The sequence below is a fragment of the Ambystoma mexicanum genome, chromosome 14, assembly GCF_040938575.1.
Source record: "Ambystoma mexicanum isolate Mex_15411 chromosome 14, UKY_AmexF1_1, whole genome shotgun sequence".
Lineage (NCBI taxonomy): Eukaryota > Metazoa > Chordata > Amphibia > Caudata > Ambystomatidae > Ambystoma > Ambystoma mexicanum.
In genome coordinates this window covers 297,090,659-297,114,202 of record NC_090940.1, presented here as the reverse complement: position 1 = coordinate 297,114,202, position 23,544 = coordinate 297,090,659, and the positions used below count along the sequence as shown (strand labels likewise).

The window sequence follows — 23,544 nt, the reverse complement described above, 5'->3', positions numbered from 1 at the left end:
TTGGTTCCTATGTAGAATGATGCCAACTCCCCCTCTTTTAGTGTGGCCAGATGCCCAGAAGATCTGACCCACATGAGATCCCGGGATAGCCCTCTGCTCTTCCTTCACTGTTGTAGTTTCCTGTACGAAGAAGACATCTACTCTCGCATTTTCCATTTCCTTTCCCACAAGAGAGCGCTTTGTTGGGGAGTTAAGCCCCTTAACATTGAGGGAGCCTAATCTAAGGGTCTCGACCCCGCCCTTCCTATCATTGACTGACATTGGCTCTTTGCCTTGTGCTCATCTTTTCCCCGGTCCTGTGGGAGTTGCCCTGTACCCTTTTGGGGCTGAATCGGGTCTGGGCCCAAGATCCCCCCTCCCTTTCCCCCTCCCCCCTCCCTCCTCCCTCTCCCATTGAGGATGCCTGCCAACGGGCAAGCCACCAGGGTGAATGTGAGTCCATCCACTGCAGGTCCTTTAATGAACTCTGTATCCCTGGCTGGGATTGCTAAACTGGAGACCTTTCACTTCCTGAAGGTAAGTCTTTGTTCGCCTAGTCCTCCTCAGCCTCCGACGTTGGGGTGTTTGGTTTCCAGAATTTTCTTCTGCCCTTTGTCTTCTTCTTTGTGGACCAGGGGCCCTTAGGCTGTCTCCTGGTTTTCGGCCAAACTTGTGTGCCCTCTTCGTTTCCTTCCTCCGGAACGTCACCCTTGAGCACTTGAGTGGCTTCCTTGCCGCTAGTCACCCTGTAATCCACGCCAGATCGTTCAAAAGAGAGGGCAAATGGGAAAGACCACCTGTATCTTATGTCCTGGGTGGTGAGCCACTGGGTGAGCGGGCGACACTCCCTTCTGCGCGTGAGGGTGGACAGGTCTTGGTAGATCTTAATTGTATCACCTTCAAAGATAAAGCTCTCAAGCCTCTTTGCCTTCTCCAGGACCTCCATTTTCTCTCTATATCGGAGGAATCGCACCACTATGGACCTTGGGCCTCCTCTGCCGCCGCCTCCTCCACCTCGATGTGCTCTCTCCAACTGAACTTTCTTACCCCCTTCTAAAGTAAAAAGTTGGTTGATCAGACCTTGGACCTTCCTCCCCACATCGGCCGCCGTCTCTCCTCTTTGCTGAGTGACACCCATAATGCGTAGGTTATTTCGGCGTTCCCTGTTTTCCAGGTCATCCATCTTCAAGATAATGTTCTCCTCTCTCATTTCTAGGTCTGTTAGCCTCGCCTCATATTTCACATCCAACAAATCTGTCTGTAGGTGGTTATTTTCCATTCCTTCCATTTTCTCCTCCAAGGTATCCACTCTTCCTCTGGGGTCCACTATCGAGGCCTGTATGTCGGTGCAGATAGCTTTAATCTCATGAATGTCCTTGAGGTCATCCTTAGTAAGCGCTGCGGGAGGGGGTTTGCTACCTGAGGGCATGATGGCTCTGTAGGCCTCACTCTGAGCTGTTTGTGAGCGGCGAAAACGTTGGAGGGAAACGATTGCCCCAGTGGCTGGGGTCCGCTCCAAGAAGTTGCTCTTGTGATGCTTCCCGGTGTAGTACCTCTTACCGGGCTCGCTTATTGGGGTCCCAGGGTTCCACCAGACGGTCCCGGCTATAGGCCTTAGGGTTGTGCCGGGGGCCCTGTGGGGTTTCCAATGCTCTGGGCCGTGGCCTGCTTATTGTGGTAGGCCTTTGCTGTGTAGACTGGGGGAGGTGAGGTGCTGCTAGTGGGCCCCCCACCTCTGAGATGGCTGGTCACAGAGTTGTAGCCCTGGAAAGGCCGCGGCGGATAGAGGGGGGAGGGAGTGGTACCCCACCACTGCTTCCTCACTGTCCCACTTCCACGCACCGTCTCCTCACCTCCACTCGGTTGAGATCTTCACGGCGGACCGACGATCCAGGCCTGGGCCCCTCCTCTTGTTGGCGCCGCCGTGTGTAGGTCGCCCCGGAGGCCTCCCCGCTCGGGGGTGAGTTGGGGGGGGGGCCCCAGTACAGCTCGGGTCGGAGGCTCTTCAAGTTCCACCAGATACCCACCTCGACTTGTATGCTCCGGCGTGCTATGTGCGGGTGGGGGGCCCATGGTCTGTCATGTGCGCAGGGGCGGCACCCTCAATGCCCAGCCACCCGATGTGTTCCGTGGGCGCAGGGTGGCATCCCGGCCCCTCCAGCCCCACCGCGGCCTCCCGGGGGGCCGATGGCGTGACGGCGCGAGATGCCTCCGGGCTAGCACTAGTCCAGGCCGCCGGTGTCCTTATGTGTCTCTGTTCGGGCTGTTCAGCTCGAAGAGCGAGTTGGGGGGGGGGGTCTACAACTCCGCTCCGGTGGGTGGGTCTTGTGGTCCTGTAGGGTGTCGGCCTTCACTCCCCTATTCCGGTGTACAGTCTGAGTGGGGGGCCCGGTCTTCGCCTCTCACCGCCGCCGGGCTCCCACGGGTCTTCGTCTCGGTGGGTTTCTGGTCCCCGTGCCCTCCACTCAGGGCTGTGAGCGCAGGAGCACCACCACCGCACTCGACCTCCAGGAGTGTTCTGTGAATGTGTGTGTGGGGGGGGGGGGAGGTACCCAGCACTTCAGGCCTCACTGCGGTCCCCCGGAGGATCGATGGCACTGTTCGACAAACTGGTCAGGGCCGCCGGCGTCCTTCAGGGAGCCTTCCCCTGGCACCATGGCCCGGGTCTGTGTCGGGCTAGATCCCTTGGTCTGCGGTCTCAGTGGGACCAACCACCCAGAGCTCAGGTCCTCTCTGGCTTCACTGTATAATCCCGGCCGGGGACTGGAACAGCACACTAGGCCCTGCGGAGGAGGAGGACGCGAGCCTCGCACGTCTGGCATGCTCAGCGCCCCCTGGTGGTCTCCCGACTGCCGCATTTCAAACTGAATCGAACCATGGAACCGCACAGAGACGCCTGGTCTGCAGTTGTTGACGCCGCAAAGTTATTGCCTGATTACTGCCCCCTTGGGCCATAGAGGCTGGCTACGTCATTTTAAACCCTTTTTGTTAACATAAGAACATATCCTTTTTGAACATTGTTTTTTATTGCCTTTTCACTGCGTCTCTTTACCTAGAGTGCTACATCTTGCATATTGTATTTTCTTTTTACAGGGGGTGGTTTTTGGGTTATTACGTTATCGCATATGATGTTTAAAGTATATATATTTTTATGCAACCTTGATTGGACATTCCTTTATTTTGAACTGCTATACTTTGATGTTTGAGTTGCTTCTGTTTCAAATTCACATACTACTTGAGAGTATAGCCTTCCCTCTAGCGTGGTTACCACAAAAGGCAAAGGAGGAATTTCTCTTAACTGTGCCTGTTTTACCTTTACGAATGGGTTCACTCTTGGTTTGTTGAATTGTGAGAGCTGAGTAGGTGCTTTAGCCTCTACTTGATCTTGTAGTCCTGCAGGCAGAAATCAGTTAGTCACAAAAGTCAAGTGAGGTTGTTTTTGATGGGGAGGTTATCATCCAATCTAGAACGTGAATAAAAGCACTCTGTTTGGACACTTTTTTGTTGGCTTTACTTTAGAAGGAGGAAAGGGTCCATGTTATTGCACTGCATTGCAATGTAATAGACTGACTAGCTCCAGCTGCATTCTCTGAATTCAGACCTTTTCTCCTTCCACAGGGATGGCTAGCAGGCATGGCTGTCGCAACTTGATCAGTCCTACCCTTCCCACTGTCAAATATTGTGGTTGAACCTCCACCCACCCTGGGCCTACCCCTTCAGATCGGGGCCGCTCTCCTAATCCAGTCCCTGCTGGCCGAGGTCCTTCTTCCTCCATCAACTTGCTTGGCTTTCTCTCCTGCTTCTCACCTTCCTATAACTCCTGAGAGCGGACCTCCCTGCCCACTCTATCCCTCCCCTGTCCTCTTCTTTTAACATATATATCTTACCTCAAAATAGTACATTGTCTCCAGATCTTTTATATGGTCCTTGCTGCTGCTGCCTTCCTTGATCACTTCCTGCTCTTGTTTAACCCCCTCCTCCATCTATGAAACCACCTTCTTCTCAACTGCACTTCTTTTCTAATTTAACTTCCTTCTGTCTGCTGCTCACCAAGCTCCTCCAGCACCACTTTAACCTCTTTCTTAAATTCGTCAACCTCTTTCTGAACCTTTTCAACATCATCCAACAATCTTCCAACCTCTTTTTTTAACTTTACCAGTCTTCCCTAACAATGATCATATTGCTTCCTTAAATGTAGCAACCTCCTCCAACAACTTTCCACCCTCCTTAACTTTACCTCTGCTATTAACTCTGATGCCTTGTCCTTACCAACCTCCCATTACTCCTCCAACCTCTTCCTTATACTCCCAGTTGATCTAGTGCCCTGCTGACTAACCACCTCCCCCGCTAACGTCGCACCAACTCCCCTCTACATTCTTCTCCTCCAGTCTACTTCTCATTGCTCCATTCCACTCTCCAAGTTGATGTGATCTCCTCTCTTGCTCACCACAAACTGAGCTGAGCTGTGTCTATTTATAGTGTCTTTGCCCCTCCCCTTTGCTGGCTCTCAGGCTGATGGTTTTCAGCTATCGATTGTGAGGAGGGCTCAGCTGTCATTTTCGGAGGCTTCTTCCTGTCTGTGGCTTTCCCAGAAGTGGTTCTAATGAGTTGTGCTATAAGAGGTAGGGTGACCATTTTGGATTTGATTAGGTTGCTCGGCTATTTTAGATTGGATTACGTTGCTCTGCCTTCTTCTGCCTGTCTTCTGTCTGCACCTCTCACATTTGGCTGGCTCTTGTGAGTTTTGTTCCAATTTTGTAGTTTCAAGGACTCCCTGACTACTAATCCTCCACCTGGGGTGTACAAATCTAATTTTTACTGTACTTTTCTCTACTGATAATGATTTTCAATGCACGAGAAGTTTATTGTGATGATCACTCGTGCAGTTGAAAGGGATCAAGTGGGGTGTGGCTTCCCTTTTATCCAGGATTTTAGAAGTGGTGGAAAATGCATCTTGCCATTCCAGTTGTCTGCTGAGGAATGTCTATATCTTGAGCTCCCCCAGCATGGGTCAAGGGGGTAAAGAGGGGCATCAGGTTGAATTAGAGGTTGGGGGGTTTCCCAGTATCTGTCCCATGCTTTGCGGCGAGTTGCAGTGGTAGTCTCCAGAGGTCCCTCAGGCCAACATTCGTTAACTTGTAGATATCTCTGACCCAAATCTCTCCACATTGCCATTCCCCAGCGCTAAACCTGTGACTTTGTTACTTTTTTTAATTGTTTGGATAAACACTGCGGCAAGTCTCACAAAAATTACTATTTTGGAAAATATCTATTTAATCTTGTATGTAATTGCATGTTAATGATTCAGGGGTCATTATTTTCTTGCTTTGAAAAATGTTATAGAGCAACAATTTTTATCTTGTATAACGTATTGCTCGTCTTGTACATTTGTAATTTCTTTTTGCTCTTTAAGACTCCAGGTATCGTTGGACAAGAAGATGATTATGTTGCCTTTCCAGGAACCGACTTCTTAGAGGTCACTGATATCTCCCAGGTACTTTGAGTAATGTTTATTTGTATTAAGTAATGTTTTCATAGTAATGTTATTGCTTGGAATAACTGCTATATAGCTATGGTTATGTGTACTATTGCTTACAGTGTGTGAGCTTTCTAGAGTAGCATTGGGCCTGATTCCCTCCCTCTCCCTCTCTTCCATCCTCTGCTTCTCTTGCCCCTTCTCTCTATACTGTTACTTCCACTCTCTCCAGTTTCCCTCCTACTCTAATGTTCTGATCTTAAACTCCTCCCTTGCTGTATGCGCCTCTCTTGCTACACTACCCCTTCTTTTCTTTTACTGCTCTCTCCTATCTCTTACTTCGGTGTCATTCCAGGCTTTTTAAAAGCCTATCTCTGAACATTCCACTCTCCTCCTACTGCTCTCTCATATCTCCAGCCTTCCCTTCTTCTCCTATATCCAGTCTCTTTCACTCAAACTTTCTTTTGTCCTTTCAATACCACTTGTTTTACCACCCCACCTTCCACTAAGTACTCTCACTCTTTCCTATCTCTCTGCTTCTGTGCTCCAACATACAATCACAACCACACGTTTTACCTTTCACACTGATACCACTATCTCTCAAAAACAATGTCTTATCTGTACTCTTATCTGACAGCTCCAGTCTTCTTGACCCTCCGCTGCAACTTCCGCCTGGTTTCTTTGTCCACCACCCCGCCCCCTGATCTCACCTGAACACTTTTCACTTTGTTGTATGCCTGTAGACTATTTATACTTGTGATCTCCCTTTTTCCTGTTTCCACCCCCTTCCCATTGGTTCTCTGTTTCACCTGATCTCTGGGGCCAATTTAGTTCTTGGCTTTTCCCCGGGGTTGGGTCAATACGTTACACATGTACCAAAACACTGTAGTGCCTGGCCCTTTTTGTTCACTGGCGTTCTTGTCATCGCAATGGCCTGGTCAGATTGGTGGTCGGTGGTTTTGTCGCATTATCTCTGTGTTTGGAGGCTGCATTCCGAGCCGGGTAGTTGTAATTTGCAGCAAATTGGCGCTTCTTGTTCGGGGTCTTACTTTCTCTGCTCTTTTAGTTTGGTTGCTGCCACATTGGATTCTGGATCTTGTGGTCCTAAAAAGAAAAGTGACTTGTAGGTATTGTTTGATTGACAGTGGTATTGCCATGCACAAGAAAGGCATACTCAGGATGTGCCCCTCCCCCCACCTCACCCCACGAGGGCTTGCCTTTGGCCTACTCCAAATTGTGTGGGGTCTCTGTCCCACCTGTCAGAGCCAAGTCCCCTGACCCTGTCACACCTTGAATTGTAGGATGCGGATATAAATTCATCACATCAACACCAACCATTGGCAGTTTTACTATGGGTGGAATTACAGACTACAGTAAATACACTGAATCACCAATGCAGTCCTATGGATTCCAAAAATGGGGATTAACACCTCTATGGCACCACTCGTAATCCAGTGTGTGAGGAATATGAGAGCAACCTCACTTCTTTTCCCTGGATATCTTCCTCCCAGGTAGCCAGCCAAAGGCTGTCACTATCGGATCCTGACCCTGGGGTGGATATGTAAAGGAGAACTACCTGGCTGGAGAGGAGACTCGGGAGGGGAAGGTGTGGGGGGGTGGGGGGGTGGGGGGGCGACGAGGCACCCTTGGGTGAGACTGGTGTTTACTGGGGATTGATCTACTGAAAAGGGAATACCCTGTCATGTACTGGGAGGCAAGGAAGAACTCCCAAACCAGCAATGCGCAGTCTAGTCCTTTTTTGAACAATCAACCTGGCAGCAGGTTTACAAGCAGCAAGAACAATGAAAATGGGGTCAGCTGTGCAAGCAGATCGACGGACTGCTGGGCAAAAGCACACCTCTCCTGGAAGGCGGCATGGCAGACGCAGTGCTTGATTACCCTGAAGAGATGCAGAGTGCATGCAGCTGAAAGCTTGATGTTTGTGGCGGACTACGGAAAGGGAACCAGTGTGACCAGGCAAAGCTGCAAAGTGAGGCCCGAGCTGCGAGGTATGCATCAGTGGTGAGAGCCGAAGCCATAGCGAGCCACTATGGAGACCGAGTGAGGCGCCGCACGAGAGAGAGCAAGCTTGTGGCATCCAAAAGCCTCACTGGAATGCTGTAAGCACCGGCCAGTGAGTCAACCTAGGAAAAGGTACACCGGGACCGTATGTGAGCATGTGAGACTAATGAAAACTTTAAATGATTGCTGATCTAAATGAAAGTGAGCCTTTTTGAATACTGATCTAAATGGAAGCAAGTGCGGTTGAATACTGATCTGAATTAAAGCATTTTTGTGGAAACTCACGATTTAAGGAACTGTATAGAACAAGTATTGGCAAGAGCCATAAGGAACTGTGTAGAACAAGCATTGGCAAGAGCCATAACAGTATATAAAAGTGCAACATGTGAATAGTGGCAAACAAGCAATGGTAAAGAATCATAAGGATGTGAAATGCAAATAAACCAAGCACCACTGTAGAGCTGAAACGGTGGCAATGTGCAAGAGGCAAGTAAGGTGTGTTGGTTGCGTGACCTGTAATGGATGGACTGTGTGGTCCGACAACTGCGCCTAGACCGAAGACACCAACCTATGGAAAAGCCACCTGCAAAGAAGCTTGTGATTGAATATAAAGTCAATCTTGTGTTAACTGAACTTAAGGAACTAAACTTTGTGAAATTGGTGAAAGATAAGATAACCATACGAGAAGTGCTGGGAAGTGTCCCAAGTAATTGGCTTTTTGGGAAAAGTTCAAAGACTTGAAAGCTTGGTGAAGGGAATCCCCTTTTTGTTCTCTGAACTATTTAGAATTTTGGGGAAGGGAATCCTGTAAGGAAGGCGTGGTATCAACAGTAAGACGGGCACAAGTGACCACAGTTGAAGGATGTTTACTGAACTTCAACAAGGGTGTGATAATCCTAAATCTACAGATTGGAGGAAGCTACAACCATCAAATAATAATAATGCAGTCCTAGTGGAGTCTCATCAAAATAAGGGGGCCTAAACTAAAATATAACTATTGCCAATCCTTACCTCAAAATACAAATAGTGTAGAGTTTATGAAAAGGAAGAATTGTTCACAAAATATGTCAGGATGTTGAGGCTCTTGGCCTCCCTTGCCCACTTTTTCAGCACCGGGCAAGAGGGTTTACTCGAGCTTAGCACGCTCTCTGGCTTCTTCGACACGAGGATACAGTTCCATAGCAAGCATCTGTTACACTCACCTGGTATCCACAGGGACGCCACCCAGCCGGGTTACTCGCTGGTATGCTTCTCAGCTTTTCCCCGATGTGGTCTGCGGGGAATGTTCTGCCTTGTGGTAGAATTAGGCATGCTCTCCGTCCTGCCTTCTTTGCAGGGGCGCGTTGTCTTTCATGGGCGAGTGCGGTCCAGTTACTTCACTGACGTCGGCCCTTTTGATATTGTTCAGGTAGGTCTTATTGCTGCTGTTTAGTTTTGTTGCTATCCTGCATGCTTTTCTTTGTTTAAAATGTCTCTTTTTTTTTCTCCCTTAGGTATGCAGAGCTTCAGCGCGGCGAGCTGGCTTGGTTGAGCCCCGGTGGTAAATGATGGCGCATTAAGAGCGCTATGATGCGGTAAGTAAGCGCTATGTGCAGCGCTGCGAAGTCTTGCCTTTGCTAACCTGTGTTTTCCTTCCTTGTAGGTCGCGTTGTTCAGCGCGAGTGGATTGTCCGGAGTGGTGCCAGCCGAGAGGCGACCAGCCAGGTAAGCCTTTTGAGCAGTTCGTAATTTGTAAATGTCTCTACTGCTTTCTTTAATGTTGCCTCTATCTTCCTCTTTCAGGTCGTTCTGTCCGGGAGGCGTGCAGATTCGAGGAAGCTGTTCTCAGTAGCTGTGAGTGTTTAAAGATAAAGACTGCAGGTAAGATGCTGCTGTGAATGATGTTCCTTTTGTCTCCTTGCAAGTTCTGCTTCTCCGAGGTTCGAGGGAATAGCTGGACACGGTGAGCGTCACGTTGCAAGCTGCAAAGTAATGCTAAGCGTGTTGTCTTGCTCGGGTGTGGTTTAAATAGCCCCAACAAAATAGTCCAGGTAAAGTAGTCCCTAGGCTACCACACCCAAAACACTAGACCGCATAGCTGGGTTCTTAGGAACCAAGCTATGTGGATGCCTCCATGTTGGCTGACAATACAATAAAGTAGTTCCCAAGCACATTGTTTTTCATGGTGTATGAGCCTGGTGCCATAGGTGCCAGGACTGGCCCCATGAGGGCTTTTGAAGAGGATGCCAGGCTCTAGATGCCCGAGTCCTGACTCCACCTGGCCAATGGGTTTGCCAGAGGGGGTTTTGGGCTAGGGTCGTGACGGCATCGGGACCTTCTGTGCCCAAGTCTCTTTATTCACTGAAGTCTCTTGACTCGGAGTGCCTGATGTACCAAAACAAACACAAAGTTCCTATCCTCTTACAAGTATTTAATTCAGGTGATTCACTCTTCACCCTGGATCCCCCTCTTCCGGGCTCAGATCCCCTTTTCCAATGTTCAGAGAATATTCCTTCTCAGGTCACTCACTGTTCGCCCTGGATCACCCTCAGCCGGGCTCGGATCAATTTCAGTTTGTATTAACTATCGAAGACTTTCGAATGTGAACAGGGTTTACCTTGCACATTGCAGAAACACTTTGATTTCACCATTCCTTTGTACATTTGCCACCTCTCAGTTGGATACCTAACGGAGACCTTCGAATGAGCACCCACGTGGTGCTGGACCACTCTGTATAGGGTATCTATCTTGTCTTCAATAGTTTAGTCACTCCTTTAATTTTCAATTAGATTTGCGTCGCTCGTCACGAATGCTTCACACACTGTTCTCTTCAGATTTCTTCATACAATGTTGCAACCTTGGTTCTAACACAGACCGGTCTGCTATCAGTCTCCCTGACTCACCGGCTGTGCTGACTTTACTGGCGCTGCTTTGTTGTAGGAGCCAAGGACAGTACCACAGCGGCAAACGCTCCTCCCCACCTTGGATATCGATTCAGTAGAGTCCCGGGTACCTCTGACACACAATGCAGGTTTCTTCAGCTTTAGTTCCAGGTCTTATTTTTCCGATTCTCGAAGGCTCGTGAAAGTAATGTGTTTTCTCTGAAAAGGTCAAGGGCACTTTCCTCCTTGCAACCTTTGCTGGTCTTGCCGTCTTTCTCCTCCTATTAAACTGCCATCTTGGAACTGCTGCTTCCTCGTGTGCTTTGCCTTGCTCAGAGTGTGACTTTGTGCTCTGCCTTTTATCCGTGTGGGGAAGTGTAATAGGAGTCAGGTGTGCGTGATGGTCAGTAATTGCCTGACGCTGCCTGACCATTGTATTGGGACATGCCAGGTATACGGCTCGGATGTTAGTCTGTTTTTTCTCACAGTGAGCTGTCCATGATAAAGTGTTCATGTTTGAAAAGGGGGGCGGGGGAGTTGAGTTCCTAAGTATTTCACCTGGTAGGTTGGGGAAAAGATGTTACAGAGAAAGGGATACTGCGTCTCACCATCCAGTGTCCCACTCCCCGAAGACCCCCATCTAGGTGATCCTCCCGCACTGGTCCACCCCCAGCAACTGGATCCAAAAGTGATGGCTGTGTCCTGGCCACCTGGATGACAGATCCTCCGGTAACTAGAGGGTGAGACACATTTAGGTGAGTTTCTATGTGAAAAGAAACCCAGTGTGCGAGAGTTTGAAGTTCTGCGGATGTATCCGAGTGGTTTCTTGAATGAGAAGTCAGTTTTTCGAAGGTCTCTGAATGAAATCTTCACTAACCCTTGAACAAATAATTATGCTTTGTATTGGAATGGTCTTGTGCATGAAAAGACATGTTTTTGTAAGTCTCTGAGTGCTGGGCAGGTTACAAAGGCAACTTTCACAAGCTTCTAAGAAGGAAACTGAAGGACACCATTTCTAATTGTAACAAAAATCTTCGAGTGCTGGGCATATTATAAAAGCAAAATACTGAGACCTATAACACTGACATGAAACAAATGAAACCTTTGCCAATTACTATGAACATCTCTTTACAGTGAAATATAGCACCACAGCGAACTGAATGAAGATCTTGAACACCTACAACATTTCAGAACTAAATGGAAGCCGTACTAAACACCTTTTTGCGAATGCAACTTCCAAGTGAACTTTACAAGCACAATTTCTATTTGAACTTAAAAGTGAACTTTAAACAGAAGTTTCACAAATGCAAGCGAATTTAATACAAGTGAACCAAGTATGCTTTGGGCTCAGGAGGCAATGGAACTTTGGAAATGAACTCTAATGATTGTACTAAAACTTTCTGCCAATGATATTTTTATACCAAGACCAACCACATCCAGAGTGTGCAAGTGTGGCACAAACCTTTTATAAAGCTGGAATATATGCTTACATATGAGAAGCAAATCTTGGGGGAAGAGAACACTGAGGTTTAACTTGCTTTTGTGGTCGGAACTGTATTTTGGAACTTTGGAAAGGTATCCCTAAGTATTGGTTTAACTTTAGATCTGAACTTAATACAATCCTGAGACATTTATTTGAACTGCTTTTTACTTGAGTAGGGGAGCTGAAAGAAAGCTGGAAGCTGGACTGAGCTTTGAACCTTGTGTTGAACACTGTTTTATTGGTTGCTGACATCCTTACACATTGTATAGATTAGTTGTGAGGGCAAGTATGGGGTTTGAACACAGACAGATTCCTAAATTGAACTTTTGGACTTTGACTTTCTTTAGTTTTGGTTTGGTAGGGAAATCCCACCACAGGATAGGACAAGAAAGGCGTTTTTCCATCAGAGTGTTTTTCAGTGTTTAAGTTGGCTTGGGTGGAGGGGGCGTCTAAGATGAGACGGGACAAATAATGGCATTTATTGTGAGTCTTCTGTGGATCCACAAGTTCAGCCAAGCGAAGAAGAGAATCAAAGAAGCAAAATGGAAGACACTGCATTTATTTATTTGGTGTGTGGTATGCTGGCACAGAGGAAGAGGAGGGATTGCCGGTGTACAGGCTAATTGCATCAAATGTCAGAGAGGCATGGCCTATGCCAACTCTAGAAGTAAATCTGTGGATGGACTGTAAGGGTATAAAGGCAAAAATGCAGAAATATTCAGAGAGTCAGTGTTTGAAGTTGCAGTAATGTTGATGAAAGCTGCATACTTGCAATTGGAGATGAAGAGCAGAAGAAACATGCACTTGAGACAGAAAATGCAGACAAAAGTAGATGAGCCCCTTGCCACATGAGGTGCGAAGCCAGTACTTTCAACATCGGGCCAACAAGACAACCGGTCAAAGCATCCTATTGTCATAAATCAACCACGTATCTTATACTGCCCAGTAAAAGGATACAGGTATAACCATAAAGGAAACAATTAAAGGGTTTTTCCGGATCCTTAAGGAGGCAAACGGCTTGAAAGTAGTGAAGTCAAAAATAGACCTTCCAAATGATACCACTCTCTGACTAATATAACAGGCAGAGGGAGGAATCACTGGAAAGGGCGTGGGAAAACAATTGGAAGTCCGCCTAGGATAAAATAAGACGTAATGAAGTATCCCAACATTAATTCTCACTAATAGTTCATCAATTAGGACAACACTAACCTGTAGATGCTGATTACTGGAGGCTCTGCCAACAAGTCTCTGAAGTAATCCAATAAAGAATCAACGAAAAGGAGGGAAGGTTAGTAAGGGAAAACTTATCCCGAGTGGCACGAGGGTCACGCTAGATACCGGGTTGGTGCACCACAGGATAGCGTCCAATGTAACATGCACAATCACCTTCAAAATTAACAATTGTTGGCAGTACTTCCTTTCCCGTGTAGAACAGAAGAGAGTGGAAATCCACCTGTTGTTTCATCACAGGCTACAGCGTAGCACAAACCTGCGTGTGGATTTATAAATTGCAATAGTACACACAGCCTGGAAGGCCGCACGTTGGTTTTCTTCCACGCGAATGCAAGCGTTCAAGAAACTGCGTGTAGTTTTACACGCGACGATAGTACACGCAGCTGGGACTGCCAGAGATCGCGTGTGCAGGAAAAGCCGTACCTTGGTCTTCTTGGACGCGGCTGAAGGTAGCGTGTGTAAAAATACACGCGGACAAGGAAAGCCGCCCGTTTCTTCTTGGACGCGACTACCGGTGATCGCGTGTGTAATTTACACGCGGAAGGAAAGCCAAAGAAGTTGCTGAAGAGTTACGAGGACGCAGATCAAAGATTCAGCTACAAGAGTCCATGTTTGTTCAATCAGAAGCAGCGAGCGACGTCCCAACGCTGCTTATAAACGTAAGGTGTAACACACGTGACACTAACGATGTGTATAATGCAAACGTCGTTTTCCAGGCAAGGTATCAAACAGCCTCCATCTCAAAGAGAGAGGCTTTGCAGTTCTATTTGCATAACCAGGTCTGTGCGAAGAGTAACAGGTCCAGATGTGATCTGACTGCCATGCATGACACCTATAAGGTGGCTCCACGGATTTGATGTGACAGGCTTTCGACATTTTGATATCAGCTGATACTTGTTTTGCCTGAGATCCTACAGTCTTTGATGACGGTTCTTCCACCTTTAGTAGCTTTTCATTTATTTGGTCATTTTGCTCTAGCTGTGAGCTTCTTAAATTTGGTTCTGCTCGAATGTTCGGTGTTTTCAAGACTGTATTGCGAGTGCAGCATTCGACCATCAAAGTTTATGGAGCTCAAACCTATAACCAGAGTGGGTGCAATCACAAGCGGCACTTGTTACCCCAACTGTGTGGCCTGGTAGAGCTGCTCCTCTTCAACCCATTAGTTGAAGATCATGAAATCCATGGGCTCTGCTGTCAAAACTATGGATATGAAATGCAAATCATATAATAAATGACAAGACGATGGAAATAGGAGCACCACTCTCAACAACTGCTTTACACAATTAATAAATGAATGGATGACAGCCAACTGCCTAAAACTCAATCTAGATAAACCAGTAATAATCTCATCTCACAGCTGAAATACCTCTACCATGGCGTTTGGAAAAGGTAACTGCTAGGTTCTTGATCACTTTAGATAATTTAAGGCAAAGGACTTGGGCCAGAACATCCAGTCAGTGCAACAGTCAAAACTCCTTCTACCATCACCACATTACTAGTCTATCCTACGAAGTAGGCCTACCCCTTATTCGTACAAAGAGTGCAGGCCATCACCTCACGGATTCTTTCAAGGGCTATAGGTATGCAGGACTAACTCTCAAAGAAACTTTAATGTATCCAAAACACAGCAGCCAGACCCAGATCCCAGACTCAACAAGAGGAACACATACAACCTGCTCTCATAGCACTCCACTGGCAACTATTCAAAAAAAGGTTTACGGCCCCTGTGGTGAACCAGAAGGACTCAGAGTCATAGTTAAAGATGTTAATTCAAATAAATAGTAAAATGCCTAACTAGCCCTATTGCTATGAGGTAAGTTCCCTACCCAACAAACTTAAAGTTAACGGTCCATGTCAGGCCAAAGTAATAAGCCTTCTGTCCGAATCCTTAAACTACTAACTGGCCCTACCACTTTAGAAAATCACCTAACTAAAAAGGAAAGAGGGGAGGCTTGCACCAAAGCCTCGATATGTGCTTCTGCCTGGCCCAAATTGTAATGGACTTGTTCTCGGTCTCAAAGTTCCTTTTAGGACACAATGGTATAGTCTTTACAGTGTTCACATAGACTTTCTTGGTAACATTTATAATTATCTTCTGTGTGGGTTTCACTCTCCCCCTTGACAACAAAAACTGTTGCTTAATTTGTCTTCCGTTTTTTTTTTCTCCAAATGGCCAAATCCCTCCAGGATTACTTAACAAAGCACTTCTGTCTCCTGCCTTCATGTCCTTGGGGCTCCGCAAAGTCCTGTGGTTCTCTGGAACTTGTCATTTCACAATTTTATTATTTAATTTAGGATGTCTACCTGTTTGGGTATTATAGATTTGCATGGCCCTAGGCCCTTAGTTAGCCTTGCTGCAGAACATTCACCTTCCTTTCGTTTTGTTCCCCAGTAGCCTTGTCGGCTATACCAGCCTTGATATACAATGTTTTTATTTTTTTCACACTGTTTCAGGGGGGCTGCTGGCCTGTTAACTTCTCTTCAGTCTGTTGCTTTTGGTAACTATTCCATCCAGCCGTAACATACAGTGTTTGTATCTCTTTCACTTTGTTTCTACAGGGCTGTGAGCATGTTAGCTTCCCTTAAGTATACGCGCTTTTGGGGGCTATTCCAGTCATAACATACAGTATTCAAATCTCTCTCACTCTGTTGTTCATACCTGCATTGGTTTCGGTACTCCATGAAACCAACCATTGTCGGGCTCCCTGGCATCCACAAATCAATAGCATCTGTGTTCCTGCTGGTTCCTCCTTTGACATAACAGGTGCTTGTTGGGTGGCACTCGGGGATCTGGGCTTGTTTCTGGTCTCAGCGCTGGTTGCTGGGCGCCTGGCCCACCACTGCTCATCGTTGGTTGTGCCACCGGTGAAGATAATTGTCTTCCCGTCGTGCCTCTTTCCCTGACCGAAACCCTTTGCTCGGTCAAGGCACCTGCTGTCCAGCCTCCAGCTAACAGGTCTCTTTGTTCATGCCACAGCTGGCTCTGCGTCTTGACGTGGCTCCGCCCCTCCAGGATGTTGACGCAACAGAGGCTTGCCTCTGTGTAGCGGCTGTTCTTCCACCGTAGTCTCTCCTCCATTCACAGTCCATTCTCTTCTTATACAAGTCTTCCTTGATCATGTAATTCTGGCGAGGTTCCACATTACCTGAAGCCAACCGAGTCAAAGAAAGATCTTTGTGGATTATGGTTGTGGCAGGAAATTGTGACGAATCTGGGCAATTCGTCCCTTCTTCACAAAGGGAAGCCACCCCCTTTGAGGCTACGGAGGAGCGCCCGCTACGCAAGAGCTGCTCTACTGGTCTGGACAAGTGGGGCCTGTGGTGAATCAGAAAAAGAATGCCGACTCTTAGAAGACATTTCAAAGCTGTTTTTATTAAAGAATAAGGTCTAACTTTCCCTATTGCTGTGGGGTATTCTCTACCTAACAAACTAAGATGCTCATCAGTCGTCTGGGCATGTCTCAAAGAATCTGTCCACAGTCCAAACTAACCCTAACTGACCCTACCAGTATTCGAACAGCTAAAGTCAGGAGAATGACTACCTTCTCCTGGACTTTGCTTCTTGCAAACTTCTTCCTGGTTCTTCTTAATAGGTGATTTTTAAATGGTCTTTTGTGACTTCGTTGATCAGTTTCTGTAACTCTTTCAGGATTGTATTATACTTTTGTTTCTACTCAAAACCAGGTCTCTCTGACCTTGTACCTGTTCCGTATGGACCCACTATATCCATTGCTATCCTTGAAAACGGGACGTCAATTATGGGTAGTGGTTGCAATGGTATGGTGGGAACTGGATTGGTTGCAGTCTTCTGATAGATCTCACATGTCAGTAAGTTTTTTTTACATTTGCAAATATCTCTGGACAATATAATTTTGGTGTTATGTGGCTTGTAGTCTTCCCTACTCCTTGACGGGCAGCTGTCAGTGAGCTAGTTCTAAGACAATCCGTCTATGCGGATTGTATGTGCGAGACACTCCCTCTGATGTCACATCACCCCAATACAATAATTCTTTTTTTTAAGAATGGACCGGCCTGACATTACCCCTCATCTTCTGTGACTACTTTCCTAAAGACCTCTGTGAGGATGGAGTCATTCCTCTGGGTAAACGCCAGATCAGGTAGGGGGTTGACCTCATCTGCCTCTTGGGAGACGGCGGAGTTCTCTTTGCTGGGTAGGTCTGCTTCTCCAAGCCCTTTTGATCCTCTGTTTCATCTTGGATTTGTACCTCTATTGGGAACAATGCTTTTTCCAGTATCCTTTGGCCTACTTTCTCCCGCTCTTTTATGTATATGGGTTATTGCCTTAACTGAGCAGGAGAATTTAAGCATCGCCTCGATAGTCTGGATCAGTGACACCCGCCATAACATCTAATCCGTGTCTGCAAGGCAACCCAGACATTGAGTCTATTCTTATATATGTTCCTTTGGAAGGGCTAAGGCTAACCCAGTGGGAATTGGGCATCTTTCGCCCAGTGGTATTACAATTTCTGTGGTGCTTTGTAGCTCAAACCCTATGGATTCTACAGTGGCCAATGTTAGGGGCTTTGGCCTTGGGACTCAACTTAGTAAATAGTACGGGTCCCCAACTTTGATCAGATTGTAACGATCCCTCTCTTGACACCATAATTGGCGGTGTCAGAAGAAGAATGCAGAGTCTTAGAGGACATTTCAAAGTTGTTTTTATTAAAGAATAAGGATAAGGCATAACTTTCCTTATTGCTTTGGGGTATTCCCTAGCTAACAAACTAAGGTGCTCGTCAGTCGTCTGTGAATGTCCTAGAGAATCTGCCTGTAGGCCAAACTAACCCTACTGCTATTATAACATCTAAAGTCAGGAGAATGTCTCCCTTCTCCTAGGCTTTGTGTCTTGCAAACTTCTTCCTGGTTCTTCTTAATAGGGGATTTTTAAATAGTCTTTTATGACTTCTTTGATCACTTTGTGTAACTTTTCCAGGATTTTATTATACTTTGTTTCTTCTCAAAACCGGGTTTCTTTGACCTTGTACTTGTATCTTGTTCCATATTCACGGTGCTTGTTGTTCCCCTTTTTCCTTTTACAATAAAGGGGTATTTTTGCCTTTTCCCAGGGGATCTACGTCAAAGAAACACATTCTGAAAAGCTACAGTTTCAAAATTGCGAATCCAACTTGGTTGCATTTTGAAATCTGAGCTTTTGGGAATGTGCTCATTTTTCCCTTGCTTTCCCTTTAATCTATGCGGGGGACATCCCTGCAACCCAAAGCCCGTAATACTCAACTAGGGGAGCGGGGGCCCCCCTGCAGCCCCTGCTCCCCCAGTTCAGCATTTTGGGATTTGTCATTATCAACTATGCCGAATGCGCAGAAAACGTGCATTCAGCATTTTTGATAAGATATTTTGGGGCAATCCTTCCCGGGGTCATGATATCCAACCTTTACAATTCTCTTTCTTGGGATTCTCTTCTGCTTTATTCATAATATTCTTTCTCTTTATAGTCTGTCTTTGAACATATATTTCATCATCGGAATATCTTTATTCGGCCGATAGCCATCAAAGCAAAATAATGCAGTAAGAATCATCAAACAGAAAATCAGAAACCAGCATATCAGCGAAGCGAGAAAAGAACTGCATTGGTTAAAAATTGAGGAAAGAGTCCAGTTTAAATCTCTTACACTGACACACAGATGCATTTTTGGTAAAGCCCCCGCATACCCTAAATTCCATACGCGCCCATCAGAAAGCTAAGATCGTCGGATCAAGGCTCGATTGCTGTGGCCCCTTACAGACACAAAAACGGTGCAGGTAAATCCTTCCCCATATCAGTGGCTGGCATATGGAAAAACCTCCCAGTTCAGTTGAGATTGGAATCAAACTATCAACGTTTTCGCAAACTATTGAAAACGCACATCTTAAAATAAAGCCAAGAATCCATTCCTTTTCTGCTCTTTTTGTTATTTTAAATACCTTTTATATGTTCCGTCTATTTTTCTGTCCTTCGTGTTCATGTCTCTGCGCCCCGAAGCTTGCGAGCTACCAACGCAATATAAATAAATAAAGAACAAATCAAAACATAAATCATAATACATCAGTATACATTAAAACACATACAAAATGAAAACATGGTAAAGTATGCAAACAGCCATTACAAATGCAAATTCAGCATGTAGAAGACAAGCTAAAAACTATACCAAATACATTCTCCTAACCTTGGTTATTCTCTTAAGAAAAGACAATAGATCCCATGCAATATTGCACCACTCTCCCTTCAATAAAAAGTACAATACTGGGCGACATTGCCTAAACGAGAAACGTCTTAAAACGGGTATAAGCGTCTGCCTTTGGATTGTGTTATAAGCTGGGCAAAATAAAATAAAATAGAGCGCATCTTCCCTCCGAGCATGATCTGCAGGGCAACTTGTATCCACTGAAGAATGCTGCCTTTTAACAGTATTAACCTTTAGGTTCAATTAATCAAACATGGCCTTGGTGATCAGCTGTTGATCAACAGAATGATTACTGAAGGTAAGATATGGCTGTAACCTTCCAGATGTATTAATAATGGCATCATTCCTATTAAAGTTTGTCCTATATTCACTGAGCTTTCTTATTACCTTGATCCTTAAAATGGGCCGTAACTGATAGGGTACGGGCCTTGGAAACCAAAGCCATTGGAGGGGGGGGGGGGAGTGCACATGCATTAGCTTTGGTTAATCTCATTTTTATATAATGAAGCCACAGAACACGATCAGCTTGCGCCAATTTGAATACCTCCCTAATTAAAAATGGAGTTAAAATGTCTTTGGGATTAGACCAAACTCGTGACCAGTGTGAATGGGGTGCTAAATGCCAATCGTCTTCTATAAAGCCAACCACCTAGCTCCTTATGAACCGCAAAGTTAGTGGCGGCACTGGGTCATGTGTCACTCTGCCTTTCTCCACAGGTGGTTCCCCTGTAGTTTTATTTTCTCTTAATTTTTGCGGTTTCCATCATTCAATTCTCTTGCTTTACATTCTAAACTTTGATTAACTTCACTAGGACGAGTATGAGCAGTCCCATAATGATCCCCCGGTTCTCCCGGTTTCCATGTTACCTGGTATTCTCAGGGATAACGTAACCGGGGCCTCTCTTTGTTCAGGGTTTGTTCAGTTGTTTGCCTGCACGGCTTCTCTTACTCCTTTGAAGTCCCATACTCTGTATTCTCCTTCTGGATGGATGTCTGGCTCTTTGGATATCAGGACATTATGCAGTTTTAACTGTGTAGTGGTTTTGGCGTAGTTTTGAGGACCGTCGGTCCACCACAAGCTCTCCGTGGTCACGCCACCACCATTTGTTTCTTACTAGACACTGCACGTCCGGATTTATACGAATTGACGTTTTCACAATTGACCTTTTTCGCAATTGATCGTGGGAGAATTGACTGAATTTAAAAGGTCAATTAGGACACAATCCCCCACCCAATCCCCTTATATTATTTATTATTTATTATCCCAAACCCACCCCACACATATATAAAAAACTAAAATAAAGGTAAAGGTCAACTGTGCAGAAGGTCCATTCTCCAGCATTCGATCTTTCATGGATTCACATGCTGTGAATATTCTGCGTCAGGCTGGGAAACCTCGGTCACTATAACCTACCGTTTTCCTATCAAAACTTCGACACTTTAGTGTCCTATCAACATCCTTTTGGGCGCTTTAGTCTCCACCAATAGAACGTAGGGTATAAATAGCCCCGCCCCCGTGGCTTCCCTTCAGATTTCAACCATCTCCAAACTATTGGGTTCACCTCTTGTTCTTCGTGTTTTGCACGTGCGTTTTTGATCTTTGAGAATTAAGATGGCATCAGGGGCTCCGAAGAAGTCTCTTTTCCGTCCCTGTGCTACTTGTGGGTTGAAGGTGTATGAAGGTGACGGCCATATGGATTGCCTCTACTGCCTTTACCCCCATCACTCGGCAGACACTTGCGAGATTTGTAAGGGGTTCTCGCAGAACACTCTTAAGGACTGCAATCGGCGGCTTATCTGTTGGCTCAATGAGGGCACATACCCGGAAGACACAGAGACTGCTAATTCCTTAGGTGCTTTGCAGAGTGGGTGCTCTTTTCGCTCCTTTTGGCCGTTCCGGGGTGCTTCCGGTAATTCCCGGTTTTCTTCCACCAGGGACCGGGGGTACGGTCGATCATTATTCCTCCCAGGGGTATCGACGGTTGGCGCAGAAGAGTCGGGACTTCCAGGCTCAGCGGAAAAGGGGTTCCCAGTCCTCCACCTCTAAAGGGAGGCAAGCTAAACCGCAACAATGACTGCCTTCAGGACAATCTTCTGGGGGGCAGGGTGGCTATGCATGTGGACAAGTGAACAAAAATAACATTGGATCGTTGGGTGTTGGACACAGTGCGTCTAGGCCACTCGTTGGAGTTCAAGTGTCCCCCTGGTTTCCATTCCACAGGTGTATGGCTTGCAACCGCATCTTCAAATCCTGCGGCAGGATATGGTACTTATGCTGGAGAAAGGGGCTATAGAACCGGTGCGAGTGGCAGAGAGAGGCCAAGGGGTTTAATCCTGCTACTTCGTGGTGAAGAAGCCCAACGGCAAGTGGTGGCACATTCTGGATCTTCGGGCGTTGAACAAGACTCTGCAACGCCTGAAGTTCAAGATGCCCAATCTTCAGGAGTTCATCCGGTCGGTTCAGCCGGACGAATTTCTGGCATCATTGGATTTGCAGGACGCATACTTTCACATTCCCATGCGTCGACGGCACCACAAGTTTCTGCGGTTTGTCGTAGGAGAGGAACATTACCAGTTTCGGGTACTCCCGTTTGGTTTGAAGTCGCCCCCAGGGCGTTCACAACGTGTTTGTCACCAGTGGCAGCGTTTCTCTGATGAGGGGGTCATGTATACCCTTATCTGTACGACAGGCTCATGAGATGTTCGTCGCCAGGGAAGGCGCAAGAAAGTCTCAAAACTACCTTGCAGCTGTTGCAATGACTGGGATTCACCATCAACTTAGAGAAATAATTTCTGACACCGTCCAAAGAATTGGTATTTCTGGGGGCAGAGTTTCTGACTCGACACAGTCTGGTGAAGCCCTCCGGCAAGTGGGTCCTGAAGTTTCTGCAAAGGGCAGGTGGGAACAAGGGTGTCGGTTCGAACCTACATGTCGCTGGTGAGGGCCATGGCTTCTTGTATTCCGCTGCTGCCAAACTGTCGTCTCTTCATGAGACCGGTGCAAGAGTTCCTCGTAGACTGGTGGGTGCAGAGTCACGGTTCCTGGTCCAACAAGTTGGTGATCAACAGCCCCCTGGTGGACGCTCTTCGCTGGTGGACGTGCTTGGCCAATCTGGTACAGGGCATGCCATTGCTGGAGCTGGAGTTCCAATTTACGATTATGGCGGACGCCTCTCAGATGGGATAGGGGGCGCATCTTGGCGATTCGCAGGTTCAAGGCCTGTGGTCTAATGAGGAATCTCGGTTCCACATCAATGTGCTCGAGTTGAGAGCAGTACACTGGGCCCTCAAGTCGTTTCTGCCACGCATGCGCGGGTCGGTGGTGAGGGTGTTGACAGACAATACCACCACATTGTTTTATCTCAGGGGCACTCATTCCAGGGTCCTGTTGAGGGAAGCGCAGGCCCTTTGGCATTGGGCTCTGCTTCACGAAATAGAAATAGATCTGCCAGGAGTGTTGAATGTCCAGGCAGACTCGCTCAGCAGGGACGTCGGCCAGCTGCACGAGGGGCGGCTGAAGGTGCAGCAGGTTTCCAGGATCTTCCGGAAGTGGGGCCACCCCCACATTGGATCTTTTTGCATACGTGGAAAACAAACCGTGCCGGGAGTTCGCCAGCAGGTGGGCTCATCCCGAGTCGCTGGGGGATGCGTTCTCGTTCCCGTGGACGGGCCGGTTCACGTATGCATTGCCCCTGTTTCCGCTCATCCGGCGGAACCTCCAGTGGATTCGAAGATACCAATGCCGTGTGATTCTGGTGGCTTCGTTCTGGCCCAGGCAGCCATGATGGAGGAACCGATTCAGTTTGGGGCGGTGCCGGATCTTCTGTCTCAGGACGGGGGTACAGTGTGGCACCATGATCCGGGGGTCTCTCAGCCTGACGGCGTGGCGCCTGACTACTCTGCGTTTGGCCAGCTAGGTCTTTCCTGCGACTGTCGCCGAATTTTGGTGGCAGCAACGGCACCGTCCACGAATGTCTCATATGCCTGTAAATTGAAGCGGTTTTGTGTGTGGTGTAAGGCCCAACCGGGGTTGACCCTTTGAACATTTCCCCAGAACAGGTTCTCCCGTATCTGTTGCAGTTGGCGGAAGGGGGCCTGGCATTGTCCTCAATTAAAGTACATTTGGCTGCAATATCGAGATTTACTAGGAGGCGTCATGCGGCTCCTATGTTTAGTGATCGCCTAGTAAAGCATTTCTTGAAGGGGTTGTTTTAGACTTTTCCTCCGGTGAAGAAGTTTGCGCCGGTATGGAGCCTTAATGTGGTACTTTCGGGACTGATGAGACCG

At 47.0% G+C, this 23,544-nt stretch overlaps 1 protein-coding gene across 2 annotated transcripts in view; it reads left to right on the top strand.

Moving 5' to 3' along the window:
- The window catches only part of KIAA0586 (KIAA0586 ortholog), a 2,241,463-nt gene that overhangs the window by 1,304,615 nt on the left and 913,304 nt on the right, over window positions 1-23,544 (top strand). For both annotated transcript variants that reach the window (XM_069637413.1, XM_069637412.1), the window contains exon 19: window positions 5,393-5,473. In XM_069637413.1, coding sequence (XP_069493514.1) covers window positions 5,393-5,473 — 81 coding nt within the window. The remainder of the gene's footprint in view (window positions 1-5,392; window positions 5,474-23,544) is intronic.